Source organism: Typopeltis vanoorti, chromosome 18 (assembly GCF_054136105.1).
Source record: "Typopeltis vanoorti isolate ZY-2024b chromosome 18, IOZ_Tvanoo_1.0, whole genome shotgun sequence".
Classification (NCBI taxonomy): Eukaryota; Metazoa; Arthropoda; class Arachnida; order Uropygi; family Thelyphonidae; genus Typopeltis; species Typopeltis vanoorti.
In genome coordinates this window covers 87,391,134-87,417,095 of record NC_143566.1, presented here as the reverse complement: position 1 = coordinate 87,417,095, position 25,962 = coordinate 87,391,134, and the positions used below count along the sequence as shown (strand labels likewise).

The following is a 25,962-nucleotide window of genomic DNA, read 5'->3' as shown; positions in this document are numbered from 1 at the left end:
AGACTGAGTTCTGTACAGGCATCCTGTGTATAATCTTCATCTAGTACATTGCGAGGTTCTACAACTATTGTACAAATTGTGAAGATCCTTAATTTTGATATTCAGCTGTGCTGGGTTTTCAGCCACATTGCGATTGATGTAAATGAGACTGCAGATGCAGCTGCTAGATAAGCTCATACATTTTCCAGGCACTGTTTGTCAGTCCATATGCAGACAGTTTATAAAATTAAAGCTAATAACCCAATGGCAGGAAGCATTGGCAGTCAAATCAACGTAGAAACAAAAGAGAGAGAGAGATTTGTTCTTGCTAAGTTCTGCATAGGTCAGTCTACATATTCTAATTTACTGAGGGCTGGTGACTCACCTATGTGTGAACAAAACAACATGCTTATCACCATTTGTCATGTTCTGGTGGAGTCTGCATTTCACTCAAGAAAGGAATAAATTTTTTACTACACTAGCTGAGCTCTATACACTTAGGCAAATATCTTATGAGACTCAGATTAATTGCATGAAGTTTTTAACCTTTTAAAAACAATTAATTTATACAAACAGAATTGATTATGAATTCTGTTTATATGTAGAGGCCACTTTGCTTTACTAAATTTTTTAAAATTTGCTCTTTGTATGTAACATGTTATTTTCTATTTTATCTATTTATTACTACTTATTACCTTGAGTACATCTGTAATCTTTGGTTTAGTGCAATGTGATCTTTGTTGTTCTTACACCAATAAACTTCTAATCAGCCAACCTTTTGGTTTTGTTGTTTATTATTTTAACGGTATAATAGAACACAGAAACTAAGTAAATAATTAATTTATTAACTTGATGCTGATATTTCGCTGGTGTTATAACCAGCATCTTCAGAGCACGAAAACACTGTTTGTCACAATACGCGAGACTAAAACAACATGGTGTACTTAAACAAAATTGTAGCAGCAACACAAAGACTAGAGTCCTGATTCTGGCACCCTCTATCTGTAAAAAAAAAAAAAAAAATAGCTATCATATATTACTAGAGTCCTAGAAAAGTGCTAGTTTTTTCTTAATATGACTGTCTCCCAGATCTTCGGCAAGTTAATACAGCCATATTTGTTGAGATTTGGAGTGTGTTTTAGGGCTTCTGTCGCCTCTAAGAACAATCTCTCTGATTTATACGGGTTTCTGTGTAGTACTTTTGTGTTTTTCCAGTTGATCCTGTGTGCAGGAGTATCCAGTGCATGGTCTGCTAGGCCCGACTTCCCATAATGATAATTCCGGACGTATCTTTTATGTTTGCTGATGCGGATGTTCACAGTTCTTCCTGTTTGACCGTAGTAGGCTTGATTGCATGAGCAGGGTACTTGGTAGACTCCTGGATGTGATAAAGGAGGAATGCTATCCTTGGGTGAGCGGATGAGGGTGGCTAATTTGCTACATGGTCTGAATGTAGTGTGTAGTTTGTTTATTGAGATCTTTTCGGATGTGCCTTTAATGTAAGGGATGGTGACTGTTTTGTTGTAGTTCTCTGTGGTGGATGGTGGGAGGGGTTTCTTAGGAGTGTTTAGTATTTTGTTTATTTTATGTGGATTGTAGCCGTTGGCCAAGAAGGTGTGGCGTAAGTGAGTCAGTTCAGCAGTCAGAGCCTTGTCATTGGAATAGATTGCTCTCGCTCTATGGGTTAGCGTTTTTAATATGCCATATTGTTGAGAAGGATGATGGTGTGATTGTTTGTGTAAGTATCTGCCTGTATGTGTGGGTTTTCTAAAAACTGAAAATGATAAGGAACCATCTGGGAGACATGTGATGAATGTATCCAGGAAGGGCAGACAGTTATTGGTTTCCAGTTCCATAGTAAAGTGGATTTTTGGATGTTGGCTATTTAAATGTGCTAAGAATGTTTTCAATGTCTCAGGGCCATGTGGCCAAATAGCAAGCACATCATCAACATAGCGTAGCCAAAGTGTTGGTTTGAGAGTGGCTGTATTGATTGCTTGTTTTTCCAGGTGTTCTATGTAAAAGTTGGCTGGGGGGGGAAAGGGGGGAGCCCATGGCTGTCCCATCAATTTGTTTGTATATTTTCCCTTTCCATGTGAAATATCCTGCATGTATTGTGAATTTGAATAGTTCAAATATATCAGGGGGGAAGTGTGACTTCAGTAGATTGAGGGTTTCTATTAGTGGTACACTTGTGAATAGTGAAGTGATGCCAAAGCTTACTATTAAGTCTGAGCTTTTTAAGGTAAGGTGTTGTAAGATGCTTTTTAGGTGTGCTGAATTTTTGACAAAGGAGGGAGAATTGTTTGTGAGAGTGGCTAGTAGCTTAGCTAAATGTCTAGCAAGTTTGTATGTGGGACTATTTATACTGTCCACAATTGGACGTAGGGGTGTGCCTTGTTTGTGAATTTTTGGTGCTCCATAGATCCTTGGTGTTTTAACATGGAAGGGTTTGAGTTTGTTAACTGTGTCTTTGGGCCAGGAAGTGACTTTTTTCAATAATTTTCGTGCCTTATTCTTTTGTGTGTTGGTGGGATTGTGATCTATAATTTTGTATGTTGACTGATCTTGTAATAGTGTGTGCATTTTATTTTCATAAAGACTTCATATAAAAATTTCATTAACAGACTTCATATAAAAAATTAATATTGAAGGAGAAAGTGAAGTGCACAGCTGTCTTCTTTCTGTAGGAAAAATGTACTTTGCCAAACAGGGTATCCTGATTGCAGGACATGTGAGAAGAGGGCAGCAATAACTGGTGGAAACTTGCTCTGTAATAGTATAGTTTATGAGGACATTAATGAATAGGACAAAGATATTAAAATTACAGAGCAAGTTTCCACCAGTTATTGCTGCCCTCTTCTCACATGTGCTGTTTGTTCTTAATGTATGAAGGGAAGAGGACAGTGCAGAATATTGCTTTTGCATACTTTGGGGGAAAACCCAAAGAATGTGGATATTCAAGGAATGTGGCAGTAGCATGGTAGTAATTTCTTTATCAGAATACTTTTCTTTTTTGTGCTTTGAATGGGATTATAATCAGTGACTTGTATCTGCCTTTGAGTAACATTCACGAATTAATATGAATATAAAAATATACCTTAAAAAATGGGAGCAAATTATTTATTGATTAAATTTTAATTTTTAGCAATGATCATTTATTTATCTCTTATTTAATAATTATATATCTGAATATTAAATCCAGGTGAAGTGAAAGACAATTCCAGATACAAATGTGTTACTTTTGACATTTCATCCAATTGTACTTTGCATGGCTTCAGCGGGTATTTTGACACAGTGCTGTATAAAGACATTACATTGAGTAAGTAGATTCATACATAATTTGGTTATGGATGATTAGTGAATAACGAATTGCTTTCTAAAGTGATTTATATATAATAACCACAATATAATTGAGTTGTTTTTTCTGCTTTGTTTCTGGTTACAAGTTCACTTCATATGCTGTTTTCGCTTCCAGAGTATATGCATAATAGTGGAAGTAAACTCCATTTATGATAATGTGATAATATTTGGTTATATAGAACAGAATTAGTTACTTCATTTTTAATTTGAAATGGTGTTGGATATTGTTAGATCCTGAATGAAGGAATCTTGCAAAGAAATCATTCATTCAAGGTCTAACATACTAAACTACACAAACAAAGAGAAATACCTGCACATCGACTGAAATTAAAGTGAAACTTCTTCACATATGTATAAAATTGCATTTTTATTTTATGTGCCATGTATTTTAATTTATCGTGATCATACCAAGATCGAATTAGAGAATGTCTTAAAAGAGGAATTTGTTAATATTATTTAAGCCTCACTTTAGCTGTATAGAATGATTGAGTCATCAGATAGATATTAATTAACAATTCATAGAAGATATACAACTACATAATTCATAGAAGATAACTACATAACAATTCATAGAAGATAACGTAACGCCTCCAGCGTAACGCCGGAGGCAGTAGCTTACGCAGAAAGTACATCAATGCGAATTCCATGAATACAAGAGTATAACAGCAAAGGGGAGAGCAAGGGATGAACCCAAAGGGAGAAAAGATACAGGTCATGTGCAAAGGGGACGCTCAAACGAAGAATATAAGGGAATGAGCACCATATCTGCTCTCTCTCTTGTCTTATCATTTTTCCTAGTTTCTGGTTCAGAAGTTAGCAGGTGGTTCGAGTAAGGGGGATGAAGTGTCAGTGCTACGATGTCGTATGGCGAGCTTTCCTGAGAATGTTGTAGGATTCCACGCAGAGCTGAAGGTGAAATTTTCCAGCCCTTGCTGAAGAGTCCCATCGAGAGGAATAGAGATGTTGCCTGAGACGCAAAGAATCGAGTCCGTGATCGGCAGTAATTATGAAGATAGCGTAGCCCCTACGCTGGCATAAGGACAGCCAATAGACAAGAGGTAACCAGACATATACATGGTGCTGAAGGACGTCGGAAAAGATTCGGTAAAGTAGAATTATTCTATTTTGTGTTTAGAATTCCTTAGAAGAGAGAAAATTACTTGTGAATATAAATTATGAACATTATTCTAAAGAACTTTGTGGACAGACTCTAATTAGATAGTTAGCCTCCTTTTGAGGATAAGAAGAATTGTTTGGAAGAGGTCTTGTTGTATGTGATTGATTTGACATAACGAGATTAGGACTGTAGACTTATAGTACCTGAATAATATTAGAATGTTAGTTGTATTATCTTATGAATAGCTTGTAGAAGGGAATTTCAGCTTAACACCATATCATTTGCTATCTATCCTAATTATCAGTCACTGTGTCTTACATGCTTTATAACCTTTGATTTAAATTTAAAATGTGTTGATCTTTTAACTCGAGTTTCCTTATTTAGTATTTAGATAAATTGAATGCCTGAATTTCTTTAGTGTATTTTGCTTTGATATTCCAATAAACATGATTTATTTGTCTATACCTGAGTCATTCCTGATTACTATTCCGAATTACCACTTATAAAAATAGAACCTCTTTTGGCAGGAAGGAATTAGAAAGTGTATATAATCATAGATTTAGGTCATGACTGCAGTCTGAATCTATTCAGCCTTATTAAAGGTAAAATATGGTGTAAGAAATGCCTCAGAATCTAGTATTGTCTCCCTGAGTAAGGATCTTTTCTGCTATAGGATACTGGCTGGTTCAGCATAATATAAATTTGCATGTATCCGAAGAGGAAACAATCCTAGATGTAAGTATATTAGGCCTGATATCTGAAGAAGTAAAATAGCGATTGAAAGATAGAAAGGGAAGATATAAAATAAGAAAAACAATGACATAATAATATATGAACTAAGCCAAATTTGTGTGTGCACACATGTGTAGAAACAGGTAGGCACAAAGTTTATTAATAAGGTATTAATAAACACATATTAGTGGTTCTAACAGGCTCTTAACCACCAACGATCTTCCAATTTTTCTTGGACTCCTCAACCGTAATTTGAAGATAAGATGGTTAGCCATATGCCTTCCCGAAGTGTCCTATGTCTGTAGATGCCTGTGTTCACAGGACCGGTTTGCCTTTTCTGGGGGACAAAAAACCCGAGTTTCCGGGTTAAAAAAAAAAAAACCTACCTCTGCATGACTCTGCATGAGACTAACTCACCTTTAGTCAAAGAGACCAGATAAAGGTTCCTTACGTCTTTGGCTTGAACCCAGCTTGTTCAAGTTTCTCTTCCACAATCTTTCTCAACCTCTTTTCAAGTATGTTTGCATAAATCTTACCTGGATCACTTAGTAAAGAATTCCTCTAATTCTCATATTCACACATTTCTCTTCTGCTTCTCCACATTTCAAGTTTTTGATGGCTTTTTCTATTTCAAGTAATAATATGTACTCCTCTTTGAATTTCTCTTGAAAATTTTTTAGTATGGTTCTGTCACTGCCTGTTTTACTTAAGTCTTTCAAAGTAATTACTGCAGACATCTAGGATATCCTTTCCAGTTTTCATGTCACCTTTATCAACTTTGAATCCTTTTATAGTACTCTTTCTTCCATTTCTAAACTTCAATATCCTCCAGAACATTTTGCCACCTTCCTGATACTTATTTTCTATATTCTTACCAAAGTCTTCCCATGACTTTTCTTTAGCTACTTTTACACATAACTTAGCTCTTACATTTTTCTCTCTATTCTTTTAGAACATCTGCAAACTTATTTCCTAGGAACTTTTGGTATGCTTTCTTCTCTTCCAGGACTGCAAATTCAGGACCTATAGGCACATCAGTGCTCAATGTGTGGGATACAGAAGAGGACTGAGGTGTTTTTTTTTTTGAAGAGTTGCAGGTTGTAAATTGTCTGGAAATACTTCTTGAGGGAGGCTGTTCCAGAGGACAGAAGTGGATGGAATAAAAGAGGATGAATAGAAGCAGGCTCAATGTGTTTGCAGTTGCAGAGCAAAGAAGTGCTGGGCAGCTGCAGCTCTTGTATTAACAGGTGCAACAGAAAGTAAAGGAATGATGGTTACCACTTCACTGGAGCAGTAACCATGGAAATACCTGTAGAACAGACAGTGTGTTGAAACACTGAACCTGTGGGATAGAGGTTAAAGTGAATCTGTAAGACTTGCTTTACAATCGTGAATGCCACTACAATATGTTTCGTGGTCACTTTATAGCTAAATTATGATCTAGTTTATCTGTTAGGGTGAAGTATATATATTTTTCCTTATTGTTAATTTTAAAGCCATTATTGCTAAATCACTTATTTAGTTTCAACATATCACAGCCGATTCAATTTTCTAAATCTGTGTAGGTTGCTTCAGTATATCAGCTTAGATTATTAGGCAAATGATACAGTTTAGATTATTAGGCAAATATTTTACCCAGAAATGAACTGGCCATCATCTGTGCATCAGCATAATCATGTGGTGAAGCTAGAACAAAAAATGTTAACCCTATTTACATAGCTGAGCTATGTGCCAGAATTCCATCAAATGGACGATTACCAGCATTCAAAATGAATCCTGATTGAAAGTGACCTAGAGAAAAACCACGGCAAGGGTAGAAAGATAATATTGATAAGACTTAAACTGAGATGGGAATCCTGGACTGAAAGAGCTCGAGAGAGAAAAAAGTTGATACTTTTCAGAGATCCTTGGAGGTTTAGTAAGCTAAAGGAAAAAAATACTGTAAAAATTGAATAAATAAATTAAACCGAACATTTCTTCTTTACTTGTTTATTTGTAGTGGAATATTACTTTTAAAAAAAATACTATATATGGTATGTCATTTTAAATTCACTTGTAAAATATTCTTTTTATTTAGGTATAGTCCCTGAAACCCATTCTCCTGGAATGATTAGCTGGTTTCCTATATTTTTTCCATTAAAGGTATGATAGACTTTTATTGATACTTAATATTAAACAATTGCTTTTGTTTAATATGAACTTAATATCAGGTACATAAATGCTTTTTCTCAAGGCAGGAAGCATATGCATTCTGTGTCTTCATACAGTCACAAGATGACAAAATGACTGGAAACAGGATTGTGTGTGTGTATGGCATGAGCTGATTTTATCACACCAATAGAAATTTGCAAATAAGTTACTTGTCATTTTTCCTTCAGGGAGGAAAAATGACAAGTAACTTGAAGCAGTTCCACCAGCAAAGTCAGCATCATGCAACTGTTCTTGGATCATAAAGATAAGCAACTTCTTGTTTCTAGACTGAATGATGGTATGAATACTGATAGGATGGTTGCAATTTGATATTCATTGCAAACACTGCTTCTGCAATGCCACAGTGGGTAAAGCTGTTATCTGTATGGTCATTATTCAGCATTAGATTAGTATGGTTTGTGAGTGTTTCAGAATATTAAAATGTGAGAGATGATGAAATATATTCTTCTAGATTGGTTTATTAAATCCAGTATGGAAGAAAACTGCTAATAGAAGACTAGTGATGAAACATGAAGGGGTGTTTGCCTATCATGATATTGGGTACATACCTTGAAAATATACAATAAAAAAATGATGAACCTTATTTTGGGAAACTAAGTGACCTCATCCTCTAATTGAAAAGAAAGAAGAAAAAAGGAATACACAAGGGGGGGGGGGGATTAATAAGAACAGAAAGGAAGAGTGTATTGGATTATATGCTTAAAAGACAGCCAAATAGACTGCATAAGCATGCTGATGGAACTGATATTTTACCCATCATTATCAGGAGTGCATTGAAATCCTCCATTTACACCATTTTGTAGACCTCTTAATAGTCCCAGATCTATCTCCCCATCATTGTTCCAACTAATTTTTTTTGCTTGTGCACACAAAATGTTTTTGTGTGCAAGTTTTCAGTCTCAGACTATACGTGTGCTAATATAACATTTCTCAGATTAATGTTGCTCTTTTTTCATCTAGTTAAACAATTGCTTTTGTTTAATATGAACTTAATATCAGGTAACCTGTGAAATTGCGAGTATTAAATTAATGTGCTTAAATCTTCATAGCTACAAAAGTCATCACCATTTGCAGGAATTCAAGTGACTGTACTGTCTAGACAGTAGACACTAAACAAATATGTCTCTGCAACTTGCTGATTGTCAGCATCAGTTTGCCTACACAGTGTAGGGTAAAAGTAACGAATTAGAGTGTATCGAGTTGGAATGGGTTAGAGGAATATTGGAGTTGAGACATTGGAGAAAGCACAATTTATCATATAATTTGTTTTTATACTATGTTCAAAAATTAGTGAATGTAAATTAGAAATTCAGAAAGCAAAAATTGTGTGCATGTAGCTTAGAGGTAACCATGCTCCTTAGAGATAATGTAGGCGGAGATCAAGTTATGGCACACCTCAGAGGAAATGATGAACATCTGTGAGGAACTAGGCATCAGTAGGTGATTTTATCACTTGGTATAATACCACTACTTTGTTGAAGCTTGAAGTAGCCAAAAGCAAAGTCCCGGTTACTTCTCTCTACTTCCCCTCCCCCAGAAAAAAAAAAATCTTTCAAAAAAAATACATCAGACATCATGCAGATACCCAATATTTCTTATTTTTGAGGGTACAGCTTTAAAACAATTATTCTGCAAATCTTGCAGTTCTTATTTCTGCCAAGTATGCTAGGAGGGAGGTCAAGTAATGGTAATATTTTGAGGGGACACTGCTGAGGCCATGAGTTGCAGAGGAGTTGGCCAAAATTCTCCACGTGTGTGGCTTATTAAGGGATAATGTTACTTGTAATATCAACTAAATGGAAAACAGTAACCATGAAAGGTAAAGAGAAATACATTACATCTGGATAAAAGCAAACCTCCCCAAGTCTACCAGATTCACTGCACAAAATATACAGTCTTAGTTCCAACTCTAATGTTCATTTCCACCAGTCTGCAAACTTGTGCATACATTTTGTAAAAGAAACTTAAATTCTCAAATTTCAGCTGCAAGTTCTATTTATTTTCCCAGTTATAGCTTCTCTGACTCAAAGGTGGCTGCATACACTTTCATTCTGATATACTGTCTCAGGGTTTCCAACTAAGAATCTCCTCGTTTTGATCTTCTGTAGCTAAAAATCTCTCAGCCCCATTCTATCAGATTATTTATCTTCTGTTGCTTTCTTAATAACACCAACATTATGAAGTTGTTGATTTTCTCCAGTATAATTTTAATAATAATGAGATCATCTTCCATGAGTATTTAACATTTGTAACTCCAGCTGGCTTTTCTTTTCCTGTTGCACATCACACTGGTAGAAATGCTTAGATATTTGGTATCACCAGTAATTTTACACAAATTGTTCACATGACTGCCAGATAATCCTGACTACTTTCCAAAACGAAATAGATCTCCTTGTCACTTAATAACCCTTTTGAGCATACTGTGGATTCACGTTACAATCTAGTAGTGATTTCTCTCCCATAGAGCAACACTCTTGCAGTCTCTCTCATATCCATGTGTTGTCTGATACTATAAGAAAGCTAAGGTGGATGATCTTTGCTACTTCTGTATCTCATTCCTTGGTTGCATTATTGTTTTCAGTCTTCTGAGCATATCACTAAAGCAATTCTTATTGGTATGGTAATATTTATTCTTCCTTCTTCCACTAAATTCTCCTCCCTTACCTAAGTCTTGGCTCTTCGAGGAGGCTGTACAAGAAAAGAACCAGGCATGTCACAGTTGTCTCATTGAGTTCTGCATCTTCCTTTTCAGTTTATGCCAAAGCCAAAATTAGCTCCAAGTAAACTACCAACACAACCAAAATTAATTTTGAAAGAGCTTCTTCTTTCCCAGATTCCATCAGGAACATCGGGAGTCTGTTTACGCATTCCACGTTACTTATCCTTGCTATTGGTCTTGGTTCAGCAAAACTCTTCTCATATTCTATTAAAGTCAATCTCCTCCATGTATTTTTAGGAAGACCAGGCTTTATCTTTCCTTGTGAATTCCATTCCAAAGTTTGACAGATTTTTTTGCTGATTTGTTCTTTTTCAGAGGCCTTCATTAGTAATAATTTGTGGCCACCCAAATTCAAAGTATGCTCCGTAGACATCGGTTTATGAATGTTTGTAGCTTTCTTTGTATTTCCTTTGAAACCAGCCACATTTTGCATCATATAAGAGAACTGATTTAATACATGTATTAAATATTTTTTTGTATCTGTGAATATTTTTCATTTTCCATAAGCTAGCATATTCTTGCCTTTTGAATCCTTATATCAACATCTCTAGTTACTCCTCCATCTGCAGATAAAACACTGTTGAGATATGTTACATTTGAAACAGTTCAATTTTTTTCATTTGCAGTTGTAGTTGGTGCCTTGTTGTTCACATTGATTCTCGTTTCTTTCATTTTATTCGTATTTATTTTCAAACCAACTTTCAGTGATTCTTCTTATAATGTGGTTGATTTGTTTTGGATATCTGTATGTTTGTAAGCAATTAGCATACATCATCTGCATAGTCTAGATCACTAAGTTTTTTTTTCCATGATATTCCTTTGGCATGTTTCATTGCTGTCTGTTCTAGAATATGATCTAGCACCAGTATAAAATAATAAAGGAGATAGCAGGCATCCTTATCATACTCCAGATACAGGGCTGTGACTAATATCCAATCATGCAACACCTGGCATTGGAATTTGTTATATTCTTCCTTTATGAGGTTTATCTTCTGTGACATTCCTTTGTTTTGAAGTGCATTCCACACACAATCTATCAATGAAATCCAAGGCTTTTTCATATTTCACAAACAGCGAATACATTTTACCAAAGAAAGCTTTGGTATTTTTACTGTTGTTCCTGTATTCCAATCCCTAGGGAATGTCTCTTTCCCCCAAATATCTTGGAAGAGTGGGTAGAGCATATCTGTGATAGTTGTTTTGTCAGATTTTAGAACCTCTGCCATGATACCATGTCCTGTCGCTTTGCCATTTTTCATTTCTTAATAGCCTTTTTTACCTCTCATTTAGATGGTGAACTGGTATCAATTTTTAATTTATCTACACATTTTTTTTATTTCTCTTTGTATTATATCACTGCTAACGTTCAAGATTTGATTAAAATGTTGTCTCTGCCATTCTAGTGTTAAACAGACACAAAAATTCTAGTGTCTGTTTAACACTAGAATTTTTCCATTGAGATCCTTCACTGGGATATTCTTTTGCATGCATGCTTCTCCAGAGTCTTCTTAAAATACTGTGTAAGTCTCTACTATTATACTTAACTGTAGCTTGTTGTGCCCTCATTTCCAGTTCTTCAAACCATTGCCATTTATCTTTTCTAGCACTTCTCTTAACATTTTTTTTATTTAAAATCTTAACTTTATCTTCAAGTTCATTTTCTTTTTGGGGAGTATTTCTTGCACATAATTTTAGCTTTATTTTTTTTCTTTCATCCACTAGTCTCCAAGTTTCCAACATGTTCTGCTGTATCATTAAGGACTTTATTTTACCTTTTTTTCATTTAGCCTCTATATCATTCCTTATATCCTCTCCTCCATAAAAATTACTATTCATATATTCCCTTAACTTTATTTTAAACTCATTTCAGACTTCAACATTTTGTAACTTAGCAATATCAAATTTCCATCTATTAATGTTTTCCCCTGATGATCTTTTCAAATATATAACTGCATAGATCCTATTAGGTGACCTGAGCCAATATCAGCACTTCTTTTATTTCGGACATCTAATAACATTTCCCTTCACCTTTGACTGATGGCAATATGATCTATTTGATTCTGCCATCTCATGACACCCAGGTTACACTTATGCTGGAGGATTGTGCCAATTATTACTACGTTATATTTTCTCAGTTCACCATTTACATTTCTCTCTCTCTCTCCCAATCTATGCTTACCCATTATGTTCTTCAGTCTCTCATTCAGCACTCTAGTACCCCTGAGACACTAGAGTGCTCTGGGGCCACTCCCTCGTTGTTTGGGACTCGTAAATTGGCCCTAATTTTTGGGGAGCCCATCTAGAGCCTTGTGCACCTGTGCATAAGTACAACCCTGCTTTTATATATATCAACAACCTTCTCCATTTTACTGCAAATTACAGTTTTGCTGATGACATAGTATGCACTCCTATTACATTTGACAAGCATCGCACACAAACTTCTGCAATCCTAAATTCTGATCTCCAAAACATTCTTTTCTTCATTAAAGTTCCGATAACTTTGTTAATTTCATTGATAGAAAAACAATCCTGTTTTTATTTCTCGCAGAAAGGAAAAATTTCTGGTATTGCTTTCAACAACATTCACATCTCCCTTGGCTTAAACATCACCTCCTCATCTTCCAAAAAATATCTCTGGACTGCTATTAACTGTAGAAATAATGCATCCATCCAACTGTTGAATACTGTTCTCTAGTGTTCTAATGAACAACTCTAATGTTCTCTTAGGTCATAAGCCCTAAGAGAATATTAGAGTTGTTTCTCTTGATAAGTTGACTTGACTCAGTACAGAAAAGAGCAGTTAGGTTGATTAATGATCCATCTCTCACTAATTCACTCCACACTCTTTCACATATGTTCAGTTTCCACTGTTTGCATTTTCTAAAAATATTTCCTGTTCATCAGATTTGACATCAGTAATTCCTCCATTCTTCTGCATCTGTTAAAATGCATGCAACAGCTATTCAACATCCAGTCATGATTCAGCTCCAACATAAAAAACAAATTTTTCTTTGTTCCAAAAAATAGCACACTAAGAAAGGAGACTATACCTATCTTCAAATCCACTGTTAAGAACTTCTTTTCAACTTATAAATCACATTGTCGCCATCAAACCTTCATTAGTATTTTTTGATCAGTAATTTTCTTCTAGGGGTTGATTCAGTTAGAAAAGTATGTTGTAAAGCCAAGAAATTATATATTCTTGGTTTAATCCTTTATCCAAGTGTAAGCAAACAAGTTTGCACCTGAATTATTTTCCAGACTGGGACTACTCGTATAAAGAAGCTAATGACCTCACATCACTTGTCTTAATATCCCATAATGCAAAGCACATATCCTTACAGACATGTATAATTCTATGCATTATGGGAAGGGTCACTCCCCAGACTGGTTTCAACCTTTATTGAAGTCTCATCGGCAGGAGCCAGTCCCAGAGGTGATGCAAGAACATAGAAAACTTTAGCTACATTCTCAATGGAGAACCTGTAGAAGAAGTAAAGTATTCAGCTATTTAGATGTACTTTTTAGTGAAGATGGCAAATTAAATTTAGAAATATACAATAGAATATGCAAAGCTGGTATAATGGGGAGCCAATTGAAAAAAATTATATGGAATAAGAGAGAAATTAGCCAAAATATCAAACTAGCAATATACAAGATAGTTTTCAAATCAGTTTTAAGTTGTGGATGTGAGAGTTGGATTAGAAATAAAGTCTAATCGATTAAAGACTAGACCACCAATATGAGAGTTCAGAGAAAAATTTATGGGAGTGAACAGATGCATCAGTGACAGTCATATTAAAACTAAAGATATTAGAAAGGAACTCAACATTCTTAGCATTCAAGAATGTGTGAGCAGAGCTAATCTAAGGTGGTATGTCCACTTAAATAGAATGGGTAAGGAAAGGTTAGCAAAGCAGGCGTTTGATGACAAGAAAGAAACTCAGAGGAAGATGATCTAGATTGACTGATTCAGTCAGAAGTGCCTTACAAGAACGAAATGTTTGATGCAACAGTATTGGAGTGCTAACAAGTAATAAACTAATTTGAAGGTAAATTGTTGATACGAAATTAATAATAATGCGAACATATATAGTGCTGTCATAAGAGCTTGAGGGTACATATTAGGGAATTGATTATGATAATTTTCTTCTTATGGCAAACCTGAAAAATATTATTTTGTCCCTCTAGTGGTGTTTATACTGTGTAAGACAGTTATGAATTCTGTTAGCAGATAATCTTAGAAGTTAATAGACTTTATCCCACAAAACATTTATTTATTTATTTTTTTTAGGATCCTGTTTCTCTTCAGGCTGGCTCCCAGTTGAAAGTTCACTTTTGGCGTTGTGTCACACAGCGTAATGTTTGGTATGAGTGGTGCATCTCAAAACCATATGTTGTTCCCATCCATAATCCAAATGGACGATCATATACTATAGGATTATAATTTCTATGTTTTTCTCCGTGCTAAACATGTGAATAAATATATTTTCTTTTTAGGAGTGTTGTTTATTGCCCACTTATTTAAAATAAGAAAATGAAGAAGGAATGTATTGATTTATTTTGTAGCTCGTATTGTATTAAAGTAGGTCACTTATATAATCATGCCTGAAAATTCCATTTAGACAGAGACTAAAAAAAAAAATGACCGTACTCTTAAGAAGAGTACGGTCTGAGGCTGATATCTTTTTGGATATCATCCTTACCTTAATTGATCACTAAATAGCAAACAGTCTACATAGCATAGCCAGGCTTGGTTTGTGTATGGGTGGAACCTCCCTAGATTTCAATTGGCTAGATGGGATAACCCATAGCTATCCTATCTATAGCTCTTTGTGTATTTTTTCTTTCCATTAAAAGTAGCAGTGTGTGGTGAATTTCATTAATTCCCATATATGCATACGCATGTGTGTGTGTGAGAGAGAAAGAAAGAGGGGGGGGAGCGATGGTTTAGTGTCTGTTTATAGGTGGTAGGGAGGTGCCTATGCTATAGGATAATGGTACCGAACATTATCATATTTGCCACATATAATCAAATATCAAAGGTACAGACTGATATTTACAACATGTGGGGGGGGGGGAGTTGGACACCAGGAGACATGGTACAAATGAAGGGGGGGGAGGGGCTGCTTCTTCGATGGTTTATAATGGTAAGATTATTTATTTATTTTTATTTTTTGGTAATCTTTGGGCCAAGATGTAACTTTAACTTTTAATAATTTTTACTACTTTTTTTAATTTTTTTTTAATACTTTTTCTCATTTGAGACATGATGGAATCCTGATCTATAACCTGGTAAGCAGAGGAGTCGATTAGGAAAGTGTGCATTTTTCTGGATTATTCTGTTTGATCCATTATGACAGTTGTTGCATCGTTACTCTTGTCTGTTTTGGTTGTAACTATTTTTGTTGTATAAATTTTTAAGACTGCTATTTCTTTTGATATGAAATGTTGCTCTTAGGATGTTCAGATTTTAATGGAATGCTGGCCACATCCAAATGAATATTGTTTGCCATTGTTTGGAGGCCAAAGGGAATAGGCACCTTGTCTAGGAGTGATGCGTGATTATACCTCATCTGACAAGATGTTGCTGTTGGACTGGGATTTTTTCGTGTGGCCTTTTTTCAAATTCTTTAGATGCTACAGTACAGTACAGTTAGGCATAAGTAAACTAGATTTGATCAAGAAATTAATCTTAATTTTTAATCAGTCAATAAAAATTATATCCTCCTCCTGTGATTGACATCAACTGTATGTAATCATAAATTTAACAATTTTGATTAACTAAAATTTTATAAGTTGAAATAAATAATTAAAATGTGCAAAAGATGTTTTTTACACATTTATTACTTTCTTACAGGAATGATTCTTTTTTGACATAAAAAAAATCAATCATTTACAATATATTTACATAATACAGTTCTCTGAAAAAATGTTTTGCTGAACATTAAAATTAAAAAATATATACAGCTAATTCTCTTTTTATGTGGTGTGTTTTGATTTAACACAGTTCAATAATTCACTAATATTTTTAAAATTTCTGTTTCAATTCAGTTCTGTTAAAAAGGATATTTTCATTATAATTATCATTTCCTAGAACTGTACATATGTACTTAAACTTGAATTATTGAAAATGGTGGCTACACTCCTGATCAAGTTTGGAACACAGATGAGACTGGCCTTTTTTTTTTTTTTTTTTTGGACAAAAAATGCCAAGTAGAACTTATATAGCGAAATCACAGAAAAGTATTGGTGGCTTTAAAGCAGCTAAGGGTTGTGTAATTCTATTATTTTGCAGCATTGCTTCAGGAGATCGTATATTAAAACCATTACTCATTAATCAACCCGTAAGACCACAGGCAATGAAAGTTGTGGGTTTTAACATATTACCAGTGCACTGGAAGGCAAAGAAAAAAGGTTGGGTTACAAAGGGAATTTTTAATGAATGGTTTCATCAATGTTTTTTTCCAGAAATTAAACGCTATTTGATGGAAAAAAATCTGGACTTTAGTTTTATTAATTACAGACAATCCTGGCCATCCTGTTTTAGAACACCCGAATGTGGAATTTTGTTTTCTGCCACCTAATACAACCAGTGATTGCTACCTTCAAAACTTACTACATAAGAAGAACATTCCAATACATTTTGGATAAACTAGATAAGGATAATTTACTGACAGTTATTGATGTGTGAGAGAAATTTTCTATTTTGGATTGCATCAAACTTGATAAGTTGGCATTATCAGAATTGTACCATCAATTTTAAATGCATGCTGGAAAGCTACTTGGCCAGAATGTGTGAAAAAGAAAAACCCTGTACCTTTACATACAACTGAATATCCCAGTATCATCAGATTAGCACATGCAGTTGGCAGAGAAGGAGTTGATGATTTTTCGTCTGCAGATATTCAAGAATTGATGGTTGATAAGGCTGTTAGTGATAACAAAATAATAGCTGTCCTTAAGAATCTTGATGAAAAAAAAAGTGGTGATGATGAAGAGATTCCATCACTGCAGGATTAATTAAATTTAGAAGGGCTTCAAATGACTAGTAAATTGCACAGTCATTACCTTACACATGATCCAAATACTGACAAGCTGAACACTTTAAACATGAACTGAAGTCATGTATGGTACAATATGAAGAATTTTACAAAGATCTAGTTCAGTGTTTCTCAATATGGGGCAATTGGAAAATGATGTTGCATTCATCACTGATATTCTCAAAACACCATTGTCGGCAAGGGGGGGGGGGGGGGCATCAAAATCTTTGAGGCGTTGAGGTGGGGCATGATCCAAAAAACATTGGGAAATACTGATGTAGTCAAAACAAGATCTCAACGATTAATTGAGATTAGAATTATTAGAAATTAGTGCTAATTTCGTTCCTTTTACTGAAGAAAACGTTTTGTCATTATAGTACAAACAGGATGGCCAAAGTGTTTCGAGTGATGGAAGTGATTTCATTCCATTCTCACACAAAAGAATGTGACTATTGTCAAAAAGTGATTGCGAATAAAATTTAACTAATAACCATACACACAAGTGTATTTGGGCCTTTTTGAATTTCTGTTTTATTATTGACACTATTTTCTTTTAGAAAGATACATATGTATATAATTTAAATAAGTATTTAAAATAAAAAATATTCCATTAAAATTAAATAGTTTTATTCATTGATTTTCATATGTTTTGTTTGAAAATAACTTATTGTTCGTATTGGGTTTTCACATCTGGGACCATTCTATTTTTTTCGTATGCGCTGTATTCTTTTTTACACAGTGTTTTTCTGGAACCAATCTACCGTGTAAATGGAGAATTTGGTGTATATGATAATAAACATGACACATTGGATCTAATTACTATGCTCAAAATAATGTTATATTAAATGCACACAATTTTAGAAAAGAAAAATGTTTAAGAAACCCATATTCCTTTATTGTTTCATTATTGTAATGAAATGTTAACACGAAAAATTATATATTACAAACTAAATTTATATGATTAAAAGTTATTTATTAACACATAAACTTGCTTTCAACAACACTTCTTTCCAAGTTCGTCAGATAATCTTATTTTGACTTGGGAAAGTTCAGCGTAGTAAGCATAAGAAAGATATTCTACTGGAGCAGAAGTGGATAAAGGAGTGTTGTATTTTATGAATACTTTTTTTTAATATCAGGGTATCTGAAAATGTCCAACCCTTGATCTTTATCATTGAAAAACATATTTGGAACTCTACATGCAATAATTCATCACTACAGATCATCACTGATGACCAGAGTCAAAAAGATCATTGTCCACTGAGGAGAATTGTAATTCAATGAATGTAGTGTGCTCTTGACATAAAGATTCAATACATGGGAACCATCATTTTTTAAATCATGGATAAGATAAGGCAGCAATTGCCACATTTTATACCTGAGCTGTACTGAAATTGTCACTAAATCTCCTTTTAACGCTATTTAAAAATACTTCTGAAAGTGGTTTTTCATGTACACAGTTATATTCCTGCAGTATTTCACATTTTCATCTTAAGGCGAGCAGGCATGGCATTAGAATTCCATAAGTATCCTTCTTATCTTGCAGTATGCTGAGTGCCTTTACCTCCAGTGCTGCACAGGTCAAATGCTCTTTAATATATTTGAATTCATCCTCTTGTAGCATATTTTTATGTCTGGAACCTCAAATACCTGATAGCACCCATCTCTGATAGCTAAAATTTCTTTTAGAGAGTCATATACTGTAGGTTGTTCTACCTGGTCTATTGAGAGTTTTTACTAATATATTTGGAATTATTTCTGCTGATTTTGGTCACTCAGCAGTTTTCCATAGAGAATTGCATTTTTTTTTTTTTTTTTTTTTACTTGTTGATACATATGTGACAGCTCACAAGAATTTTTTGTCATATCAGAGGTTGCACAAAGAGATAAGGTGGTGTGTGTGTGCACAACATTTGTTCAAGTAGTGATGTAGAGAGACATGCCAGTAAATATTCTTGTTCATGAAATTCTTCTGTAGTTTCATCTGATTCTCTATCATGATCCCTCTTCACTATAATAAGCAAATATTTCCTCAGAAAATTCAAGACTTTTTGCTTTTACCCCAAACTCTTTAAACACCTTACTAAAATTGCATCCATTTCGGTTTCTGGCTTATGAAACTATTCTCCAGCTGGTAATCTTTTCATCCCAAAACGCATAACCTTATATTTTGCCACATTAAACTGACATCTGTTCTCCTTTGCCCATATTGCCAGTCTATTTAAATCATCCTGAAAAATTTTAACATAATCATTGACTATTGTTCTATACTTTGCATCATTGGCTAATAACTGAATATTTCCACTCAGATCATTTCCTATATCATTAATGTACAAATTAAATAGCAGTGACCCATGTACAGAGCCCTGTAGCACTCCACTAGTCAGACCTTCTACAGGAAGGTCTGTGACTAGAAATTACTGTCTGGTGTCTCCAGCCACTGCCCTGCTATCCAGTTCATGTAACTTATGTATCAGAATTCCATGGGGGTATCCTGTCAAATGCCTTTGTGAAGTCCAGCAGTATCACCATGTGGCCATTCCCTTTATCCAAATCAGCTGTCATTTTATTATAAAAAGTAAGTTACTAAAGCATGACCTGCCCTTAACAAAGCCATGCTGCTCCCCCATCAATTCCTGAATTTTGTTTTTAACCAACTTCTCCAGTACCTTGACAGCTACTCCCAAAATGTTAATTGTTTGATAATTTGCTACTTCTTGTCTTGGAGCCTGTTTTATGCAATGGAACTATCCCTCCCCCCTTCTTCCATTCCCTTGGGACCCTGCCCGAGCTGAGATTTAACAATCTAGTCAAATCACTACCGATTCCCTAGCACATTCTTGTAATACACAGGCTGACATCCTGTTCAAACCCATAACTACTCACATCCAGGTTCTATAATATCCTATGTACCTCAACATTCTCTATTCTTGTCATATATCTATTACTGTAACATCTTCACTTGGATGATACATCCTTGCAAAGTGATCACTCAATAATTCAACTATGTCTCCTGTTGCTGTCACTTTCCTACCATCTGCATTAATCAAAATCATTCTACTGTGGTCATTCTTCCTTTTACTTGCCACATACTGAAGAAAACTGTTTCAGATTACTCTCGGCTCATTCAGCTAATCTTCTCTCATACCCTGATTTTGGCTTTCTTACAATATCATTCACTTTTGTGATTTATACTAATCACGGGCTTGCAGGTCCCTTCTATCTATGAATCTTTTCCACATGCTTCTCTTTAACTCCTGATCAATGTTGTAACTCATCCATTTAATTCCCAGTTTTAAACAGTCCATTACGTAGACTAATTTGTGTAATGGAAAGTGAGCTGCTTACATAGATCTTAAAATTAAAAATGGTAAAACTATATTCGCATTCAATCACTTTAAGAAAAATATTAGCCTATAAACTTATAAAAATAACTGAGGTAATATATATTCAATAAGGTATATTTACTGCACGCCAGTTTTGACTCAAAATAATTCAGCATGCAGTAAATATACCTTATTGAACATATATTACCTCAGTTATGTTTATAAGTTTATAGGCTAATATTTTTCTTAAAATGATAACGAATACCTAAATATTAAGGTGTTTTCTTTAGTAGACAATGCATAAGATATATTCTCAAATCCCATAAAGGAGCAAAGCATGGAAATAAATGTTCAATAATCTACGTTTATCAATAAAAAAGAAATTGTTCCAAATAAATACAAGAATCTGATAAAAGAATATTAATTCTTATACAGAAGTTAGGAAAATGGTAATTAAGTCAGATAGATTGGGTAAGTATTGAAGAATCCTGCAAAATAGTGCTATTTAGCCACTTTATTTTATTCTCCCCCATAATTTTATGTAGTTAGTGCAGTCTTATATATATGTAGTAATGTTGCACTCCTTCCCTGAGTGTATATAATTATGTATGAATTTTTTTGCAACTCAGATGAACTTACTGCTCTTATGTTTCACATGGCTTTTCAAAAGTGTGTACTGTAATATGAAATTTATAATAAACTGATAATTTTTCCCCTTTCTTGGTAAATGCAAAAGAAAAAAAATTATCCATAATATATCTGCTAATTTTTTTTATATTACAATTAACTTTTTCCAAATTGACCTAGCCACTAGAATCACTTTAATCAGATGACTATAAGAAATCAGATAAACTTGTGACCCATATGCAAAAAATATTTAAGACTATTTATTTCCTTGCTAAATGACTTCTGATCTTTGATGAAAATTATTTCCAAGATTTTTTTTTTTTATTTTATGAATCATAAATGTTCAATTTATGGTTACTTTTACATTGTTAGAATAACTTGTACAATGCAATGTAATCAAGTATTTGAGCTGTAATCAATCATGCCTATCAAGGATTTTACAGGCCTAGAGTGGCCTGTAAAATCAATGAAATCCCCCCTACGCGAAAGAGCATGGTGTGAAAAATGGCATCGATAGTCATATTAGGAAGCAACTGACTGCTGTGGAGATGGATACTATTTACATCTTTTTTTTAGTCTCAAATGTGACATCATGACTTGAATGCAAATATGATGTAGCTGGATGGTCTGATTCATTTCTGTTACCTATTCAGCAGAACTAACCAGTTATCAGGGCAACAACAGTGGCTTTGTTTTCTGCTTTATCATTTTCTGCCTGTGTTGAGAGGCTGGTTTGTCTATTTTGTGAGGTGCAAAAATCTGAGTTACCCAAAGGGAAATAACTTGCTGGTAAACTGACTAACTTAGTCAACTGATATAACATCAAAACTGTTTAAAGTCACCTTCCATTTATTAAAATAAACTAGACTATTTCCATATTAAGTAGCCCATTTAATTTGATGGCTGCTACATCAAAAGAATACTGAGGGAAATAATTGAACATTTTATAGAAGCAACGATGATTTCAATTATCGTTGCTTCTATATAGAGGAGGTCATTAGTTTGTGAACATTGTTTATGAACATTGGGTATAAATAACTTGATAAGAATGTTTACTCATTACTGTTCAATCACCGATGCAAGACCTCTTGACACTTCTGTGCATAGCAGAAGGAGAATCCGTTCCGATAATAGGGTAATCTTCTGGGAGTTGTTTATTATTACAGAAAATTAGCTTTTCTTTTATGAACATTGTAGTTTTTAAAGTGGTAACTATTTTGCTTGCATAACAGTTGGAAAATTTTGTGTAAAGCACGTGATTTCACTTTTTGGTGACGAATATGTACATCACCTTATCCCTTTCTTCCCTTCAACACAAATTGACTCTTCTTGGCACTGTGCCAGCTACAGTTCTCTCAACTGTGGGCATACTATAGTAGTGAGCAGCTAACTGATCCTGAAAAAAGCTTGGGATTTGTGAAATTAGTGCACTCGTGATATTCCCCATTTATTTCCAGTATCTTAAAATTCGATGTGACGATTCCAAGAAACTAAGATCGAAATTCCGCTTGCCACTTCAGTATTGGCATGAACCTTTAAAGATAACCTCTAAGCCTAAATCCTGGCAAATATGCATAATGCACATTTTCATTGGATTTAAGAAGTAGGGACGATGTACAAAAATAAATGAACTATCAAATATTCAGTGTAATAGTTTGGAAGTACAAGATGCCATTATTTCATAGCTATATTAGTGTCCAAAATCTATGGCCCAACTACATTTTTACCTGTATATGAAAAAAAAAATTCATTGCTACTATTATTACTACTATTATATTGTAAATAGGTCAAAACACCAGGTCTTTCCAAACCCTAAGTACCGTAAAAACTCGACTGTAGCTTAAATGTTCCAAAGCACATTACATCGATTTTTTACTTAGGTCAAGTCCCATAAGAATGTTGTAAAAAATAACTTGTTTGTCTCTGTATATTTTGTACTAGATATTTTTGTAAATAACCCTTTGGAAGTTGACTGTATATACTCCTCTAATAAGAATATTTCAGAGTGTTAAAAAACAAGGCAATGTTTTACTGCCAGAGCTGTATGTATTAGATCTACATGGTGGCATAAGAAAGGTTTATGAAATTTTGTGTGTATGTGAAAGGCTTACAAGCTCTGCACATAAACACCTCCGAAGTCAGTCAGAAAGGTTCAAACAACTTTCCGATGGCCAACAAATTACAATTAACAGAAAGCTCGGAAGAGAACAAAGAGCTGACCGAACTTGAAACTTAAGATGAAAGAATCGTGCCGAATTCTTTGGGGGTTACAAACTTCATGCGAGTTCTCAGAGAAGGCATAATAAAAAGGGACAGCCGAGCATAGAGGGGCTGCCCAGTTCCAGACGTCGCCAGAGAGAGGGCTTCCCGGATCCAAAAGTCACTAGACAGAGAGCTTCCCACTTCCAACAGTTGCAGAGACGGAGCTTCTAGGCCGCAGACAGGGCTTCAAATTGCCAAAAGGAGACGATCCAATCACCAGAGAAAAGTTTCCAGTCCAGAGAGAGAGGGATCCTGGTGAGACAATTGGCAGCAGTTGGAGTTAGTGGAAGTGGCAATTCGAGCTTTTTCTAGACGGCAGACAAAAGCAGCAGTCGTCCAGGCATTTTCGGCGAGCCCAATTACCCTAAGCACCTTTGCTCGGAAGTTTTTCTTTACACCATGGGAAAGCAACCTTTTGCCGGAGCTGTACGAGTTTACAGCCAGCTATTTTTTCCAATGAGATACTACTGAAGCCAAATTTCCTGAAGGAAGTTCGAGATCTGAGATGAAAGAATTGCCATAGAACTTTTAGTGAAAGACTTTTGACTGAATGTACAATACAGAGCATTTGTAAGTTACATACTTTTATATAATTCCTCTTATAAGGTGTATTAGAAGGACCTTTAAGATATTTGTTTAATAGTGATAAGTGTCTTTAAGAGAATCAATTGGTATGTTGGAAGTTGATATAAAGTTTGTAAAAGATAACTCTTTTATGATAACTCTTTGCAAGTAAGCTAGGTTTAATAAGTTGAAATTGTAAGCAGAGAGTAAATAAGTTTTTGAGTTAAAGAGATCAATTAATGTTGAAGTAAAAAGGTTCTAATTTATGCTAAAGAATTTTGATTGATGGATAGAGAAAACAATCTCCCTAATGTTTAAATTCGTGTATATTTCATAGTAATGTAAATAAAATGTGTTTTGATTTTTTTGTTAAAAGAGTACTGCCTGATTGTTTATTTACAACTGCACGGTTTCTAAATAAATCGGATTTGTGAGTGGGAAACTAAGCGAGTTAGCTGAAGCGTAAAGTTAAATAAAAGAATAGACTACAACTGTTTGTGTAAAGTTTTATTGAAGAAAACTGTGTTAGAGAGAGAAATCTACAGGCCATATTATTGAGTTTTATGCTAATTAATGATATTAGTGACGCAGTCTCAGTTAAATAAATTTTCTAGTATCTTAGGCATAAGACTCGTAGTGCGAAAGGTAGATAAACATAGCACGTAATAATATTTCGTGCTATGTTTATCTACCTAATTAGAATAAAGATAAAGAGATATTACTAATATAGGCAGAGTAAGAAAGGAAAACATATAGAAAAAATGTGTAGAATAGTAAAGATAATAAAATAACGCATTAAAGACAGCAGCAGATATTACAAGATAGTGTTTAATGGCACTATCTTGTTGTACTTAGGGTTTGGAAAGACCCGGTTTTGATACTTGACAAATCCAAAGCAGATTTAAAGTTCAAGTCTAAAAATTATTTTATGTGATAAACTACAGTTTTTAAAAAAATAACTTCATCATAAAGAAATTTTAATTGATGAAATTTAATTCTCTTTTTTAATTATAATATTTTTACTTGACTGCACTCCCTTTTAAAATGTTTTAAAAGGGAGATTGATCAAAAAATGAAGGGCGATTTTTACATATACAGACAGAGTGGTCCATAAATAAAAGGGGTTTAAAATGTGAATAACTCATAACTAATTAAAAACCCATTTCATTATAACAGAAAATAAAAGGTATAAAATGTTTAAACCCCTTCATGACTTTTGAGCCATGCTGTATATAAATCCACTATTTCGTTGAAAATTTATACACTCATTTTCCATTGTTTCCTTGTTCTAAATTTTTATGTAGATTTTCAGTAAAATAGGAAGTCATATAAAAACTCATTTTATTGAAAATCCACTAAAAATTTTGAATGAAGAAACAATAGAAAATAAGTGTAAGAACACTAAAACCAGGAAGCAAATGCACCACAAGTGTTCAGCACTGCTTAGAAAATAAGTACAGGTAACCCTCGTATAACGTGGATGTTAGGTTCAATGGAAATGCAGCGTTATGAGAGACTCAGATCACACAGAAAAAGTAGAGTTATGTTCCAAAATCGTTTTTTTTTTTTTTTTTTTTTTTAATTATAGAAACAATGACATATCCAACAAAAAAATATTTTTATTTAATTCAGGTAATTAAGTAAGCTAAGAAAACAAACTATGAAACAATACATAGTATAAACTTATAAAAATTATACGTAAACTTCATTGCACATAATGCATAAATGTTTTAGGCAAAATAAAATCGCATATTTTAATCGTCATCACTGTCTTCAAAAATAACATTTCGAAGATGTTCTTTATTTATGAGTGGCTGGACGTCTCATCACTTCAAATCTCTTGGACATCATTTGCATAATTCTCATCAGTGGGGGGAAAGGGGGGCCCTGTCCCCCCAAAGAAAAAAAATAGAAAATTTTCCAAAATCTTTTCCTAATTAAAATTAATTTTTTTAAATTTATGTTGCATCATGTCTTCTATTTCTATACTACTTATCAGCGATCATTGCAGATGCCATC

The 25,962-nt window shown here is 34.1% G+C and overlaps 1 protein-coding gene across 1 annotated transcript in view; it reads left to right on the top strand.

Moving 5' to 3' along the window:
- csul (protein arginine N-methyltransferase 5) overlaps positions 1–14,620 on the top strand; it is a 176,954-nt gene extending 162,334 nt beyond the window's left edge. Inside the window, exons 15-17 of the mRNA XM_090408092.1 lie at positions 3,185–3,301; positions 7,269–7,333; positions 14,416–14,620. Coding sequence (XP_090264218.1) covers positions 3,185–3,301; positions 7,269–7,333; positions 14,416–14,568 — 335 coding nt within the window. The 3' untranslated portion in view covers positions 14,569–14,620. The remainder of the gene's footprint in view (positions 1–3,184; positions 3,302–7,268; positions 7,334–14,415) is intronic.
- Positions 14,621–25,962: the final 11,342 nt, after the last annotated feature.